This window comes from Anoplolepis gracilipes, chromosome 17, assembly GCF_047496725.1.
Source record: "Anoplolepis gracilipes chromosome 17, ASM4749672v1, whole genome shotgun sequence".
Classification (NCBI taxonomy): domain Eukaryota; kingdom Metazoa; phylum Arthropoda; class Insecta; order Hymenoptera; family Formicidae; genus Anoplolepis; species Anoplolepis gracilipes.
In genome coordinates this window covers 6,643,916-6,662,253 of record NC_132986.1, presented here as the reverse complement: position 1 = coordinate 6,662,253, position 18,338 = coordinate 6,643,916, and the positions used below count along the sequence as shown (strand labels likewise).

The following is an 18,338-nucleotide window of genomic DNA, read 5'->3' as shown; positions in this document are numbered from 1 at the left end:
GTCACGAAAAGAAAATAATACTAAAGTAACCATTCTCGCAACTATAAAATGAATGGCGACTAAAAAAGAACTGCCCATGCTGAAAAGATCGGCTTTCTTTATGTAAGATTTAAAATTGCTCAATTCCAAAAATTATTAGTATTAGCATTCACAGGAAATTATGTAATGATCCTGCGAATTATAAGTTTCTATTTATAAACATTTATTATTACAAAAACTGATGACTCTATTATTATTTATTATTACAAAAACTGAGACATTATACTGAGACTCGTAGCGGCACCTGCGAGAAGAGACGCAACACAACAGCACAAAGATCATTCTTTACAGTTATAGTGAGATCAGACGAGAGGAGGAAGTGAGAAATCCGAGCATGGTGGGAGAGGCATAAGATGCCGCTAAGAGAAGAAAGAGCGGTGCCACCTCGTGGTGACGACGACTTCTCTCTTGTCCATCTCCTTGCGCAGAGAAGAGACTTCCTTTTGCATATCTCAGAGAGAGAACTAACGGTGAATGCAGATCCATGTTTAAAGAAAAAGAACTCAAACTGTACACGCTTTCTAAGTCGCGTTTACTTTTCAAGAGGATGCGCGACGCCTTCTCGTCAAAAAAAAAAATAGAAAATAATAATATTGATGCTAATTTATGCCGATAACTGTGCTGTTTCGATAAATTCATTCATAATCAAAATTTAGAAAAGTAAAAGTGAAAAAATCATAAGATGAATCGTTTTGCTAATTTTCATTTAAATTAAATGTAAAAATTATGTTAAAATTGATTTAAAAATATATTATTTAATACATTATGTCTTCATAAATATTCGAATACAAATTTTCAAATACAATTTCCATCACACAATAATGCAGCATTAATATACGGAAAGAGTCACAAAATCTCTCAATAAATAACTAAAGTTTCTATAGATAAATAAAAAACAATTTCCAAAAATTGCTTAAATATTTATCATATAAAAACAATTTAGAAATTTAAAAATCTCTGCCAGTAAAAACTTTCCACGAGGATTAACGGACATCCTTCCAAAAATCACTGGCAAAGTGGAGCGTAGCGGAATAAGCCGCAGGATCTGACGGTGTCGGGAGTAGGGCAAAACGCGAGGAAAGGCAAAAGGACGAGAGATCCGAGAAAAGTCTCTCCGATGGACAGAGCGCCGAAGAGTCGTATCCCTACCTCAACATCTATCGTACGAGAACAGGTGGGCTCTCGGCGATCTGCTCGAGAGCGATGAGAGAGTCCCGGTCCGCCGCTTCCTGCGCTCACACCGGCCTCCTCCGAGAGAGAGAATCGTGCTCGCACGAGTTCGTTGGCCGACCGTCACCCGCGCGCACCCGTTTTCCTGATCGCTCTCGCGTTTGCTATTCTCTGAAAGCTGAGCGTGAATTCTGGAAACCGAATCGGAAAAAGATAGAGACCTGGACCCAACGTTGATTCGTTCCCGCTTCGTCAATCGAAAAGGAGAAAACCTGGTGCACTCGCAGTTCGAGAAATCGACCCGCGTCACCCGGCCAGCCAGCCGGCAGGTGCTAACTCGCGCGTGACTCCGGTGTTAGCTTTGAGTCACAGTCGCACGACTGCTCGCGTTGGCTGGACGTGCTCGCCGAACAGACAACAGTCAATGAAAAATAACTCTGTGTGTAGGAAATTTCCAGGATTGTGAACGATTCTTCTGCAGAGCAGTTTTAAAAACATCTGGATTCGAAAAATATTCTGAGAATTTTTTCGAAATGGAAGCCTTTCGATGGAATAGAAGATAATCTTAGACCAATTGTAAGATCCAGAAGATTCTGAAAATATTTTGCAAGTATGATTAGTGATCAGAAGTGGCCGTCAAAATTTAATTTTAAATTTTAATTATTTCTTGGAAGATTAAAAATCAGTATACATAAATGTGAGAAAATCAAGTTGTTGGAATTTGTTGATAAATCTGAAAATTTGCTTGAGATTCAAAAGGGAGATCAAGAGTGGCTATAACAGCTTAGAATTCTCGAGGACTATTTTTTAAAGAATCTGGATCCAGAGAATTCATCTGCGAGGAAGATTGGCATTTTGAAAGACCGACGTGAAGCGGAAGTACCGTTGTCTCTGATCGTTCTGGGGGATTCGCGGATGAACGGCCTTGACGGCGCGAGCTTCGACGAGTCTTGGTCTGGTCCAAACTAGGACAGCGGAGCGTGCGTTCCGATAAATGTGCGAAAATCTTCTTCTTCCTTTTCTAAAGCAAATTTCCTCCAACAACGAACGGACAACTTGAGACTTTTTGGTTTCCGGCGTTATACACAGCAGCGGTGAAATCCGGTTTTGCATGGGTGTATACGTAAGTGAACCGTAATCCATAAGTACCGTAATGTCATGAGCATTATCCCCTTCCTCCGTGTTTATGAGAAGCAACGTTTAAAGTTGATAAATTCTTTTTATAGTCCAATATGATCCTTTTGTAACTTTTATCATAAAATATAAAAAATATTATATATCATTTTACAATAAAATTTAAAAAATTGAGATGCAGAAAAAATACATGAAAATATTTTGTATAAAGCATCTGCATTTTTTTGAACATATGTTTTTTTAGAAAATATATAATAAAATATTCTACATTACATACAAGAAAACACACATTAATTCAAAATAAAAGAAATTTGCTCAATTGTTCAATTAAGATAACTTAATAAATAATAATTATTTTTTTTAAGTTTAAAGTTATTAGTAAATTTTGAAAATTTAATCTAAAGAATTTGTAGATCAATTCTAACGCTAACATCGAATTTCTCGACGTTAACTTGAAAGTTCATAAAATCGGCTTGCTGTAACGGAGAACTGTGGTTTCTATCGTACGATCCGGTTTTGCGTGCAAATCTAATAGCTGCTACTTTTCACTCGTAACGAGCGGCACGCACGTTCATGCGTATTATAAAAAATATACACTCAGGTGTAACAAATGGCGTAATGAAAAAAAAGGTTACAAAAAGGTTACAAAAAATCTATATTTAAAATAATAACAAGTAAAGACCAGATTCTTTTCCATCATTATATGTAACTTATTCCAAGAATTTAGCGATATTTATTCTCTTGCAATAAACAACATTTTTAACATATGTTTTATTTCAAATTTTACTAATTGTAAGATACATGCACATTTAATTTAATAAAATATTAGCACAGAATTAACACAGTATCGGGTACGGATAAGTCACATATTTAACACAAAACATGTTGCCAAAAGGCAGGTACACAATATAAAGTAAGGTGTAGAATATATTATACAAGATCTATTATAGGACAAAGAATACATAGAGTATACATGATGTTATGAATATAATATTTCTTTCAAATGTTAGATCGTTTGTTAAATTTAAAATCGATTTTTAGTGAAAGTTTAGCCACTCGTAACTTGTCAATTTACTAAACTTTTTTTCTACTTGTTAGAGAACATCTTTTTAATAGACACTTCATTCATGATTTTGCGGTTACGCTCAACCGATTGACACCGTGTCATGCGTCTGTCGTGAGTGAAAAGGAATCGCGGTAATATCGCATTTCGGAGCGTGACGAATCGCACAACCTTGCGTGGGTCAACATCATACCAAGATCTTTCTATGGGCGCGTTCGGGGAGAACTATTAGACTTATTATTAATACATGTTTGAAATTATCTGACCAGTTGTAAATATTTCTTCGTATTATACGAGAATCTTTTGAACGCGATATTTTTATTTCCTGTATTGCGATTTTTATTGTCGAAGATAAGATTTTAAAAGTATGTTAATTTCGTTGTCGGTTGTCAATTGCATTTCATATGGTATCTCTCATCTTTGCAAGAGTATTTGCAGACGTTTGACATTCAAGGCGACATACATAGGGCGCGTTCGGGGAGACACTATTAGCGCTAATAGCGTCATTCTATCAGAGTTACTCATTAAAAATTGAACAAAAACCCTATCTAATCCTTTGAATATAGAAATAAAATATAGTAGATTAATTAATTAATCGCGATAATTAATTTGAATGAAAAAAAAGAATATCATTCGATAAAGAAATAGTAATTTTAAAAAAACTATAATATTAAGGACTTAAAAGTTGCCAGAAAAAGTTGATAATATATGTCTCTATAAAACTATTTAACGAGCAAAATTAAAATTGCTATTTTTTTATCGAATGATATTCTTTTTTTTCATTCAAATTAATTATCGCGATTAATTAATTAATCTACTATATTTTATTTCTATATTCAAAGGATTAGATGGGGTTTTTGTTTAACTTTTAATGAGTAATGCTGACAGAATGATGTTATTAGCGCTAATAGTGTCTCCCCGAACACGCCCTATGTATGTCGCCTTGAACGTCAAACGTCTGCAAATACTCTTGCAAAGATAAGAGAGACCATATGAGATGCAATTGACAACCGACAACGAAATTAACATACTTTTAAAATCTTATCTTCGACAATAAAAATCGCAATACAGGAAATAAAAATATCGCGTTCAAAAGATTCTCGTATAATACGAAGAAATATTTACAACTGGTCAGATAATTTCAAACATGTATTAATAATAAGTCTAATTCGTATCATTTTTATATTAATCATTTGTTTTATTATTTTTATCACTTTTATTATTTATCTTAAAGCGGCAAATTAATTATCGCGATTAATTAATTAATCTACTATATTTTATTTCTATATTCAAAGGATTATTTTTTTAATACTTTTTTAGATACAAGCATTTGTGAGCAATCTATTTTCAACAGTTCATCTATTGATATTAATGATAAGAATAAAAATTAAAACTTATAACATTAGACTATTTTCAAGCGAAATTACAAGAAAATAGTTTTTGTCTACTTTCTCAAGACCGATACATTTGATTTGGTGCGTGTCTGAAATCACCGATCCGATAATAAAAATATAACGATAGTTTCATCTGCGGCTTTCTAATATTCGTCATTGCCAACACACAAACTCACCTACTTCAATCGCGATGATTTATGATAAATATATAAAATAAAAGGATTTGCTATTTACAATTAGTCGGAAACAAAAAAAGCGTGTCAAATATTATTCGTAATTACGGTAAGCAATGATCCGACGATCAAAATTATATGTTAACGGCGATTTAATTGACGTCAAGACGAAATCTTCACTTGAACATACGTCTAAATGTGAAAAATTTATTATAGTAATTGAACAAATTGAACAAATACTTCGGTAATGATAAAATAAAAACTTAAATTTAATATAAAGTTCGAGAAAGTTGTGGATTTATTTCATTCACACTCTGAATTCTATTCGCTTTAATTCGCTTTAATTCCGCGTCACGTAGTAACGAATTTATCTTTTTGTTTTCCTTTTTCGCTTTATCGTCCTTCACCCGGATGGGCGAAAAGCGTATCGTTGGCGCGTAACGCAACGGGATACACGTCACGGGGGAAAGGATTCGTGTGAACGGACATTTTTTTCCAGGGTAGTGCCCATCACGGATCGGTGACATCGCGCTGTCACGACTATTTGTCACAATCTGCGTTAGGATATATTTTCATACCTATGTTCGTAAAGAACCATGCTATCTTGTCTCACGCAACATTCTGATCAAGAAGCCATAAGAATGCAGTAGACTGTAAAATCACATGCGCATTTTGTTTCGTCAATTTAAAAAAAAAAGTATTTTATTTGAGTCAGAAGATAAATTCAGATTTGAGAAAAAAATCCGTTCTTGAAAAAAAATTAATTTTGATGAATTTATGCTTGGCAAAATATTTAATAACTGTAAGAAGCTGTGATTGACCTGCATAAAGAGATATTTAAAAGCTGAGGCATCTCATAGTGAAAATTTCTCTTCTCGGATCGGAAATTAGAATATATATGTACTTAGATGTACGTGTTCGTCTAAGTACTACTTTCCCGTGATGGTCGAACGATACGAGATTTGTCACTTTTATCACAATACTATAGAGACGAATTTCCTCTTGTGAGATTGCGCGCTCTTCTTTCCTTTCCTTCTTTCGTCACGCGACCCAATTACGCGACGGGTTAAACATACGAATTTACATAATAACGTAAGTACAACATATAAGTCCGCGATATTGAGAAGTTTGGATATAAGTTTAAACTAATGCGCGCTCTAATAATTTACCCATCTTTCTATTAGATCTAGCTTAATATCTTTATTATACTAATATCAAAAAAGTTTTATAAATCGGTGTTAATTCTAGACAGATAATATCACATATATATAATAAATATTAATTAAATATTAGTAATGTAACAGCTGTACTAAAAAGATAAATATTTAATAAGGAATATTACTTTTAACCTATGTTATTTTTAACTTTTAATTTTTTGATCAAAAATAAATTAGTTTACCTCCCAAAAAAAGGGCTCCTCAATATATAATATTATAGAAAGATTGCCCTTTAGGAATACTTTATCGATCACGCGAATGATCGCTAAACTACGGAATCTCGCACTATATCGGCACGCAGTTTCACTTCGATGAAACGAGAGCGACTGGGAAGCAGCGGTGCGCGATTTCCACGTACACGGAATTACGCGAAAAAGGAATTACGAGCCCGGTGGCTTACCGTATAATCTAATTAACGCGCCAGCGGTCTAATGCGAAATGCTATAAATCCGGCTTTCCGACTAGCAACATGCGAGAGTAAAATTTTCCCGCTATGGTCCTATAAAAGCGTGCGACACGTCGTGTTCTGGATCGTACGTACGTATCTAGCTTGTTCCCATTTTTTGCCGATCGGAACGATCGATAAGAGAACGTCGACGTTCGCTACTCCTTCGCGCAAATTATTAAATTCTACGTCGCTTATTTTCCGTCGGGTTTAAAGCCAATACGAAACAAAGTAAAGTATTTTATCGATATTACATGAAACTACCAATTACCGCTTTCCTTTTATAACTTTGTTAATCTATCTCCGTGTCGCTTCGATTAAATTATATCGTTTATCGTTAAACACTTATGTTTAATTGAATTTCTTTAGTGAAATCAGAATCGATTGTAGAGTGCTTTTGTTTCTTGAGTCCATAGAAATTAATATTTAAAAAAAATATATTTTTTAAGTTATTTCCTATTATAAAAAAAAAAAACTAAAGTACAAAATTAAAATAAATAATAAATACACATAGATATACAAAAAATAATAAAGAATGATAAAAACTCTGAATTAAGTAAAACGTTAATTTCTCTCCATTTTTTCAGATTATATTGTTAGCTATTCCATAATTGCTCGGTGAAAAAGGATATAAATTCCTGACCTCGTGTAAAAATTGCATAGGAATATTAATCACACCCTGCATGCTTCTACTTTCGCCTTATTACAGACCGCTTACATATGCAAGGTCTCCAAATAATTGCATCCTCTCGTAACAATAACGATGTTCTCGCGACGTTTGCCGAATCATCGAAGTTTTTCTTCTTCTGTCATGGAGTAAACTCTTCTGACAAACGAGGTCACAGACTTTTGCGCAACCGTAAATAATCGTTGTTAAGCAATATTATCGCGACTTTGACAAGTGCAATCTTTCTCTCTAAACTGAAGTATACAAATGGAATCTTTCTCTTTATATTGAGATACGCTGAAGACGTAAAAAAATAAATAGGAAAAAGATAGACAGCACAAGCATTACTATTAGTCACGTAATAAGGAAGAACCGATTGCTTTCGCGATAGATTCCACGAGCTGGAATAAAAATCATTTTCATTTCTGATTTCATTTCTGATATGTCGCGGTTAAACCCTATCTAATCATTGACGAATAATTCTAATTATTTTCTATTTCCGGCATGCAGCAGGAAACCGGCAAGCCTCCTCCCCCTAATGTCACCCCGAAGATGGCTAGGGATCGTGCCGGGTCGGACCACTCGGGTCACATGAGTGATACCACCACGTGCAGTTGTGTCACGAGCTCTATCGAAAAGGCAAGCATAAATTGCATTTAAATAAAAAATTTATAAATGAAATAATTATAATTAATAATTATCGAACAAAAAAATGTAACAAATTGTAGAATTTTTTTCAAACTTGTCTCCTTTAAAATAAAGAATTATCATAGATACCACCAGATGTTTCTGTTAATAAGAAAAGTCTCCTTATCAGGATATTAAGGCAGAATTTGTTTCATGATTGTATATGGAAATTTAGAATTCTATTTTATTTTTATCTTATATTTATCTCGTAAGAAAGAATTTATTATGAAATATATATACGCAACCGTAATTATTATATTCCACCAGGTTATCATATGGAAAGCAAAATTTTAAAATTTAAAAAACGTGTCGCAGTGCTCGCTGCGAGGCTGCAGGATGTTCCAAGAACCGTTCTTCCTGCATCCGCCGGGTTCCCGGCCGCGGGACGGCATCTACATAAACCCTATGAGCGCATATATCGGTGAACCACCCAAGCCCAAGGACACGGGCGAATCCTTCTACCTTCATAGCCCGCACGATCTCGTCTACACCAGGATCACGCGGCTGTTCAGCGACGCCGAGAAGCCGCGAAACGGCGTCGCGGCGGATCAACGTCACGCGGCGGAGAGGAAAGACGATACTCTGACTGGTAAGTAGCACGTCCCAGATACTTCATCGCTACGTTATAATGCACGATACACACGGTGTCCAGGAAGTATGCCCAGTGTTATCGAAAGTGAAAAAGCATCATCGAATGCTGATTATTTAAATTCATTATTAATTATTAGTTTATTATTAGTTCTTAGATATAAACAAACAGTAATCGGTTTTATCAACACCTTAAGGCTTAGTTATTGTAATTATTAAAAACGTAGAAATTCAAAGATATTTTTTTTTTGGTAAAATATTGCGCGATTCGAATGTAAAGAGAAATAAATTCCGTCGATCGAATTATTTATAGATGATATGAAATTGTGAGGCGATAATTCTGGCACACCCTGTGCTCTGTCGACTCTCAACAACTGGCTACAGGGCGACCTCAATTCGCATCCAATGTTCGGCATTGTCGATCTCTCTGTCTTTCTTTCTTTCTTTCGTTATTTCCTGATGATATTTATAAAATCGCATCCAATTAAGAAATTGAAATCATTTGTCTTTGTTGCTTCCATTTCGTGTATAATAATAATATATTGATTGAATTTCTAAGAAGCTAAGCTCTCTTTTTCGTTGGCAAATGTTATTCAACAATTAAGTATAAAAATCACACATTAATCGACTATTCACGACACACCCCGTGTATATGAGAACTTAACTCATAATTATCTTTCTCATCTATTTTACTTGGCGAGCGGTAAACTTGATCGCGAGTTTTATGAGCGACATATGATTAATGTGCGCAAAATTTCGCGGGATTTGTCTTGGGAAAAGAGAGAAGAAGAGATACTTGGATAATTGCCGGGGGAGCGAAAAAAGCTACACGCGTCGCGAACAACGCGTGCTTCGCGAAACCGGGTTAAAGACTCGCGCGCGATTTACCACGGATACCGTTAAGCCGTTACAGTGCAGTGGCTCTTAATGAGTAAGAATAATAAGAAGTGCGATCGACGGACTGATCGAGGCGAATCTCAGCATCAGAAAATGCGCAAAGGAAGCTGGAATAAATTTTTATAAGAATAAAATATTCATTAAAATTACATTTTCATAAAATAATCGATCGATTAGTGATTAAGCGATTTTTATCACATCGAGATTTGTGCAAAAAACATAATTTCTGCAAAACTTTTCAAACATGACGTTTCGCATGAGAAGCAAACAGAAAGCACGCCTCGTTTTGCGTTTTCTCGTGCGCAATGCGTATATTCCAAGCGAGGCTTTGACTTTCAGTGAAAGTGGACGTGCACATCAACAACGGATTCGCTGGCAGGCCGCATCCCAGTAACGGACACGCAGCCCGCTCTGAGCTCGCAAGAGACTCCTCGGAACATGCTTACGAGCAGATCTGCGTGAGGCAGGAAGAAACGGGTAGCGTGAGCTCGTCGTCGCGCAAAAAACCAGCGGACAATGCCTCCGACAGCAGGTAACGCAGTTTAACGCAAACAAAGTCAAAAAAAATTAGAAGATTCGACCTAATATCTATGCGTGATCGCACTTTTCAAAATGAGAAAATTAATCTAAATTTAATTTTCTCAATATAAAATTAATTTTCTGGAAAAGAGATAGCTTGAACAATTGTATTGTGCAGAAAGAACATAAGTATGTTAAAGATACGTACAGTAGATAATATAAAAAAATGTAAAGATAATATAAAAAAAAACGTTGAATAATAAGAAAAAGATATAAATACATTATTAAATATTATTTTACAAGAATTATTGCATAAATATTTGTCTAACACAACAAACATACTTGGTTAACATAAATAGAATGTTATTAACGTCGTTCTCAATATCATGAATCGCGTGCTTGCAAAGAGAAAATTTAATGAGCGTAGCATAACAAAATTATATCGGGGACTACAAAGCCATGAAGATAAACAATCCCGATGCAGTGGTATCAATATCTAAAACGACACGTAACAGTATTACGAAATTAAAATTTTATATATGTATATATGAGCTTTAAGTCAGAAAGAGATGATCGTTCGCGAATAAGGCAAATAGAGAGCGGTAATTTCGTCATTTTTCACGCTCATCGTTTATCTTATTGATAAACGATCGAATGCGATTGCGAGTAGATATTGAATTTAATCTCCAGAGATCCCTTGCAATCGCGAGCGCGCGAAATATTGATACATCATTTGTGACATTTCAGTCGTTCTCGAAAAACCGACAGGCGATATAGTCGATCCAGCAGCGCCAGCGAATCCTCAAATATGAGCAGCGAGATCCACGGTTTGTCTTCGACAACGTCCACCCCGTCTTTGTCGCGACACAGCAGCAACGAGCGAATCGGCAAGCCAGGGATCAAAACGAACGCGGAACCGTCTCATGGTACGCGAAAAATCGAAAGTAGCTGCAGGATGATCCAATGACAAAGATGATGATTTTAAAAAAACGAGTGAAACTTTCTTCGATTTTTAAATGCGATCTTACTAAAGAATACAAAGTGAAAGACGTGCAATTATGTGTCGTATTTGGAGAAAGTATATTGAGAAATTGATCAATATTAATTCGCAAATTAAAAGACATATAGAAAAAAGAAACAATAATTACAACTAACATAATGGCCACCTTGTAGAGCTCTAAATCGGTCAAAGAAACGGATGATTGTGTGATTAATTATCTCTGTTCTCGGTTCGCAGAAAAGAAAGACTTGTCCAGCGTGCAGGTGGAAAGTGAAAAGGAGATACGTATGAGTGGCAATGGCGGACCTAGGTAAGTAGGGCGGATCGATACCGGATTGAGATTTAGCTCTGGCCGCGTCAATAAGAGAAGAAGGAAAGATCGATCGAAAGTCGATCGAGTTGCTCGCCATCATTTGGCGCGATTCGATTTACTTCGTTCCTTTTCTCCGTTGCCCGCCTCGCCTTGAGATATCACGCGGATGAAATACCTTGTGTTACATACATATGAAAGGATCACCGCTTTCTTACCACGTAAAAGTTTGCGGTCGTTAAATGTGAATAATCTCAATGACCACCAAAATCGAACGATCAAATCGATCATCAATCTAAAATTCAAATAAAAAAATATAATTCTCTTGAAGAAAAAGGACTGCTATCGAATCGAAATGAAAAATACCGTTATCATTTTTTTTCTTTATCGGTTTAACCACTTTCCATGTTTATCACTTCTTCATTTATTGTCTGCATTTATTATCTCATTGCCTGTTACTAATTGTACATATTTTTAATTGTTCTTATTTTTACTTGTGTTTATAAAAATAACGAAGTCTAATTTAATTCTCTAATTCTTTTTATTCTATCAGATCTTTGTTATTACTATCACTTATTAGATCCTATCATCAAACGCTAATAATAATATTAATATTCTTCTGTATATTCTAATGTATATTTTTTTGCAAATGCGAACTAAAACCAAGAGATTTCTTTTTTAGTCTCTCGAAACCACCGCCACCGCCGCCGCCACCGCCGCCTGACGATGACGTGGTGGTCGTTTTGATAAACGCCAAGCCGAATGTAGATGCAAATGCTGACAGGAAAGACGCGCGGGGAAATGGCCAAGACGGAAGGAGCGAGTCCTCCGGTAAGAAATTGTGCTTTGGTCTCTCTACAGTCCTTTCGCTCCCTTGCTCAAGCGCTGCGTGAAAGTTGCAACTTGACTTTAAACACGTGTAACACGTGTACAAGTTAATAGCCTGACATTTCCGCGCGTGCTTATTACGAAAAAGAAAAAACGCTATCGATCCAAGTGGAACGTTTTACCTAATGAAAGATTTGCGATCGAAAGAGAACGCGTTACTTCCGGAATATCTTTATAACCGCAGTTGCATTTATTGATCATTTCAAAACTAATGGTTGTAAAGAAATTTTAAATAATTCCGTGGCGATTAAAAGGATCAGGAACTGTAGTTTCACCTTATTCGCGAACCTCGTATTAAGCGAAAGAAGATTGATCTTGCCGAAAGCTCGTCTCAAAAAAATCACGTCGCACATGAATAGTTTTATTACCAATCGACGTTTAATGACTACCGGTCATCACGAATTATCATCACGAAGGTTGCCGTAACATGTAGTTTCTCGACAAATTTTACTTAATGAATCGATTCGTTTTAATAACGCTATTTGCAGAATATATTATCGAGTTTTGTCATCGATATTTAACATCTCAGGAAATTTAATAATCCTCGCTAATTAATTAATTTTTGTCAGAGAGAATATCGTTTCTCCGAAGTTCTCCAAAGTTATCGGACCATCTACCAAGCTACCAGGAAACGGCGTGCGCGATTATGATTATGAATTTTATATACAAATTGATAATGTGCACTGCATTATGTGCCTCTATCACTGCGTTAATCACCCGATGGTCGGCCGGCCGTGTTGACTCGCGCGAATTACGCTTATATTTTCGGCGCGTTCCTCCCGACACGCTTCGACGCATTCACGTGACGTCGTCGAGCGAGCAATTAACGAGGATCGGCTGCGAACAAGTAGCAATTACAGTTAGGTTCGGGCGAAAATTAATTCGCTCGATGTTTATCTGCGGGTCTAATTAGACCGACTCGCGATGGGTGGTATGGGGAGTAGCAGCGGGGGCCGTCCAGTCGATCTCGATTTGGGATCGCTGCGCCCTCGTACTTCGACTGTTAATTAAACTGTTAGCGGATCACGCTTAGCGCCGAGATAGTCGACTCACTTACTAGACCATGGCGCTCATTGGGCATATAATATACTTACCTAGATTTCACTTGCCCGCGTCGGTAACGACCATCTTATCCAATGCTAGAGGATATAACGAGGACTAACTCTCCCCCCTCTCTTTTTGCCTATCTACCTCCTTTACCTCTTACACCCTATCGCTTTTTCTCTATCTCTCTTCCGTTTGTTTCTCTTTCTCTAATACCACCGGTCTCGGAACAGCGACCAACAAGTCCGACGAATCATCCTCTGGCGAACATCAGCAGCAGCCGGAAGTGCCGCCTCCCGCCAGTGCGCCGGTGGATGCGGACGAAATTAAAGCGACCCAGGCATCCCACCTGGTAAACAGGCACATGGTGCTGCCGTTCATACCGCCCAAGTTCACCAACGCGGACTCCAACACCCTGCTGAAACCGTCCGAGTACCTTAAGAGTATTTGCAAAGCGACGTCTAAGAACAGTCTGTCAAAGGCGAGGTCAGTGATCTTTTCTGTCATATACAACGGTGTTTACTTCCACTTGTTTGTAATCTCTTGCATCTAAGTTGCTTCGAGAAACAGCAAAGATTATATCTTCTAGTTTGAATAATTAAATCGATTTCAAAATTGCTGCTTGAATATTCAACATATAGTGTACTTTTAGGAAATGTGTTTGTGATTTAAATAAACGAAAAGAACAATAATGTTATCTATTTCATGTAAAACATGTGTTGCTTTTAAATAGTGATTTAAATCTTTGATTCAAACAGTTCACATCAAGTGCTTTATTTGTACAATTACTTAATCTATTACTTTATTATCTTTACTTTAGCGTGTTATATAATTTAAGCAGATAAATAACAAAAAATAAATCACATTGGCAAAAATTTAATATTGTTATTTATCGTTAATTTGTGGTTATTTATTAATTCAATTTTTGTCTATTAAAAAAAACAAATTTTATTTTATCGCTGACAAGTGTTATGATTAAAGCTTTTCTTGTTACAATATAAAAACGTAAATTCGCGTGCATATTTTGACTTTCTAATGATACATGCAGAAACATAAAAAATGAGGTATAATTAATGTTCTTTCTCATGGTCAGAGAAGCTATTTTTTACTTATTAAAATGGAAGCAATATTTTCTTCGAAATCTGTAAAATTAATATATCTAAAGTCTAAGTACATTAATATGTATAATAATGCAAATCCATCCAGCAAAATAAATTCAAATTTTAAAGCTCTTCTCTTGAATTTATCTTATCAAAATGAAAACGGATTTATATCTCTTCGAGCAGCATTATTTTCAAATTTTCTGCTCGCGTGACGATGCGAAAATCGCACTCGCAGGTCAGTGGACAACTTGGACATCCAGAGTCGGAATACGGAGCCGCAAGAAGAGGAGGAAGCGGACGAAGAGGAAGAAACGCGAAGGAGCAGCGAGGAGGTCAAGGGGTCTCCTACGGGTCCCCCGCCACCACCGTTGTCTCCTTTGCAGCAAAGAACACGAAGTGTGAATCAAAGTGCGAATACCGTCAGTACTAGCAACGAGACCGAGAGCTCCAAGACCCCGCAACCCTTAGCCACGATCAGCATCCAGGACCTCACGAGTATCCAACTACGACGAACAAGTACGAAGATGAACGCTACCAAGACGTTCTCCGCTCCGCCACCGCGCAGCGTGTCTATGACTAACGGTAAGCTAGTCCGCACACGACACACATATACACATAATTTAACGCTTTAACAACATGCGAGAGTTCAACGCTCAACGAGCTATATTCTATATCATATTAGCGACATTTATATCTCAGCATTTCGATTATATTTAAAGATAAAAAAAAATTTTATCTTTTACAATAATTATATGTGTAACAGATCCTTGAAAAATTTATAAAATTACTCTCTTTCTTATAAAATTCGAAAATAAAATCAAGATACAGATAAATATTATAGCTAAATTAAGAAATAAATTTAAATCGAATTGTTCATCTAGTTTCGGAGCCATTCTTTGTGCAAAAAACGGATCTAATCGCTGAACTGAAGCGCACCAAGGACATACCTGGTATCAAAAAATTAAAGGTGGAAAGAGCACAGGTCGAGAAGACTCAGGAGCAGAATCTCATGTCGGAAATCAATAAAGCGTTTAGCGTTACCAACTTTGTTGATCAAGTAAGCATTTTACTTTACATTTTTTCTTAGTAAACATATACATATGTATATAATCATGTAAAAAAATTTCAAACTGTCTTTTTTCTAAATGTTTGTTTCTTTTTACGGAATTTTTTTTACGAAAGGGAAAAGGAAAGGGACATTTTTGTAATTAGGTTTAAAATCCCAAATCGCCGATTTTTTCATACAATATTTTTGTAGATTCCAGAGAAGGACAGTTCGGGAAATATGATACCTATCTGGAAGCGACAAATGCTAGCCCGAAAAGCAGCCGAACGAGCAAAAAAAGAACTTGAGGAGCAAATAGCACGAGAGAATGAAGAAAGGCGGCAAAAAGCGATTCCACCATGGAAGCGACAACTTCTTGCCAAAAAGGATAACGAGGAAAAGAGGTACAAAGATCAATTAGAGCTGAATGATCAACTAGTGTGATGTATAATTATTTCTCATCGATTAGAGAAAGCCAAAATTAATTAAAATAGTTCACAGTAATGTAAAACATTTTTAACTGCTGCCAATAAAATCGTATTCAATGCTTTTCAGAAGAGATTTATTTCACGTTAGTTTATGGGATTTTTACAGGCCCTACCTGTGCTTTCCAAGTATATATAGGGGAGCTAAGTGCTCGAATTATCGCAAGTATTACAATTGCCCCTTGTTGCAATTGACCTTAAGTTGCCTCATGTACTCTGCCTCGTGTTACATGCAAAATTACGCAATATACGTCGTGATATTATATGCGTAAATTAAAAGATTGGTCAGTCAAATCTGTCGAGCAACATCTTTGTCTACATAGAAAGATACGCCATAATCCAGTGACACGACGTATTTAAAACATATTTGAAGTTTTTCCGAGCAAAACAGAACTATCATAAGATCTCGTGTTACATGCAAAATTACGCAATGTACGCCGTGATATTATATGCGTCAACTGAAAGATTATCCAGTCAAATCTGTCGAGCAACATCTTTATCATAGAAAGATACGTCATAATTCGATGACACGTCATTTTTGAAACATATTTAAAGTTTTTCCGAGCAAAACAGAAATATCATAAGAATCTATATTTCAAAATATTTTGTGTACGTACGTTTCTTTTAAGTTTAATTTTTTTTATGTTACTTATTGGATGATTTTATTTAAACAATTTTATTTTACTATTTTAATAATTTATAACATTATAATATTAAAATAAAAATTTTCAAGTATCACATTATTTACAGACTGAATCCGACACCAGCGTCCGCGACAACGTCAAAGCTGGAAACAACGACGACGACCCCGAAGAGAGACCTTTCGCCGACGGCGATATCATGCGTTACTAAGAAAGAAGATAAATCCGAGGTCGATGAAAAACGGGACGATCCTGCCAAGGACGATTCCGACGACGGTCAAATTATACCTTGGCGGGCGCAATTAAGGAAGACCAACAGCAAGCTTAATATTCTTGATTAATCATCATCATAAACGTTTCCTTCGTTTTTTTTTCTCAAAAAAATGTGCATGTTGTAAGTATCACGTTAAAAATATTGTTATTAAACGTGCGTGTCTCGCATGTTACGAAAACTGTCCAAAGTTAAAGGAACTTATGCAACATGTGCAAAAAATAAATGCGAGAGAGATATCTTTTGCTAGTTGAGATATAAACGAACATATAAGATAGTACGGAATTATATAAAATAAAAAAAGTGTGTTTGATATTCTCTGCAAGACTAGCACGTACTGATATAAATACATATTTTAAAAAGGAATGTTAATGGATATTTTTATATACTCATGTTTTTAGTGTGTTTGCAAAGTAACATCTTCGCAAATATTCTCATAACTAATATAATAAACTAATATTTGAACGTATCTTTCTTTTTACGGAAACTGTCAAAGTATAGTGGAATTTAATATATGTTTCAAGATTGTAAGATTCAGAGAAATGGTCTCGCAAGATAACTTGTCCAGTTTCTCTCAAATTTATAGAAAAAAGATAATCTTTGAAAATATATTTACTGAAGTATTGCTCTCAAAAACTATTGCGCAAGCATCCGATAAAATATATCAAGAAAAGAAAAAAATTACGTAAAAAATTAATCATCGTGTCTTAAATTATATAATACGAATTAAATGCAATATATTATGTGTACATATAAATAAATCTTATAATTTCGTTTGCATAATAAAGCTTAAAGCAAAACTTGTAATTCATTTTAGTAATTAATCCTATTCTTAAAAACTAGAAAAAATACTAAAACTCTCCTAAAATCCTAAACTTTTTAGTTACTTCAATTTTATTTTTTCACAGTTAAAGTGAAAAAGTATTACTTTAATTCAACAAAAATTCCATTCTTTTGTTACTTAAATTTTATTTACACATACCTACTCCTTCATAAAGTTTCACAAATTTTAAAGTGTGTGTGGGTGTGTGTGTATTATCAAAAAAAATTGTAAAATTTCATGGAGAAGTAGGTATGTGTGATACAAGACACAGTTGGCAATTCTAGATCTGATTAATCGTGTCGGAGAGAGAACATTAGCCGTAGCGATAAATATGGCTAGTAACTGCCAGTTACAGTCATTAGAACGCAGAAGCTGCAGATCAGCGAATTAATACTGACGTTGATTAATCACTACAACGTCACGATAACCAGGAGCATTACAACACGTCGTCCCAGACAACAATTATCTTCCGACACTTTGTAACAATTTATCTCTTTGTAAAGTAACGGAGCAAAGAATGATTATGAGATATTTTAAGCGTGGAATTATACTAACGTTTTTACTTTGGGATAACATTGTGAATTCATGACTCGAGAAATTATCTAATTCAGTTAATACTTCTATATAAATATAAGTAATTCATTGAAATTATATTGTGTTTATACATACGCACACACGTGGATTGTTTGACAAGATAAGATAGATGAAAAGAAAAACAATAATTATCTAGACTGA

The 18,338-nt window shown here is 35.5% G+C and overlaps 1 protein-coding gene across 1 annotated transcript; it reads left to right on the top strand.

Moving 5' to 3' along the window:
* The first annotated feature begins 1,274 nt into the window (after nt 1-1,274).
* Nucleotides 1,275-17,491, top strand: F (espin protein forked). The gene is made up of 12 exons (XM_072909402.1): nt 1,275-2,332; nt 7,813-7,941; nt 8,305-8,578; nt 9,814-10,006; nt 10,741-10,919; nt 11,231-11,303; nt 11,986-12,134; nt 13,469-13,721; nt 14,574-14,920; nt 15,220-15,395; nt 15,597-15,787; nt 16,619-17,491. The coding sequence occupies exons 1-12, from the start codon at nt 2,321-2,323 to the stop codon at nt 16,848-16,850; spliced, it is 2,208 nt and encodes a 735-aa protein (XP_072765503.1). The 5' UTR covers nt 1,275-2,320; the 3' UTR covers nt 16,851-17,491.
* Nucleotides 17,492-18,338: the final 847 nt, after the last annotated feature.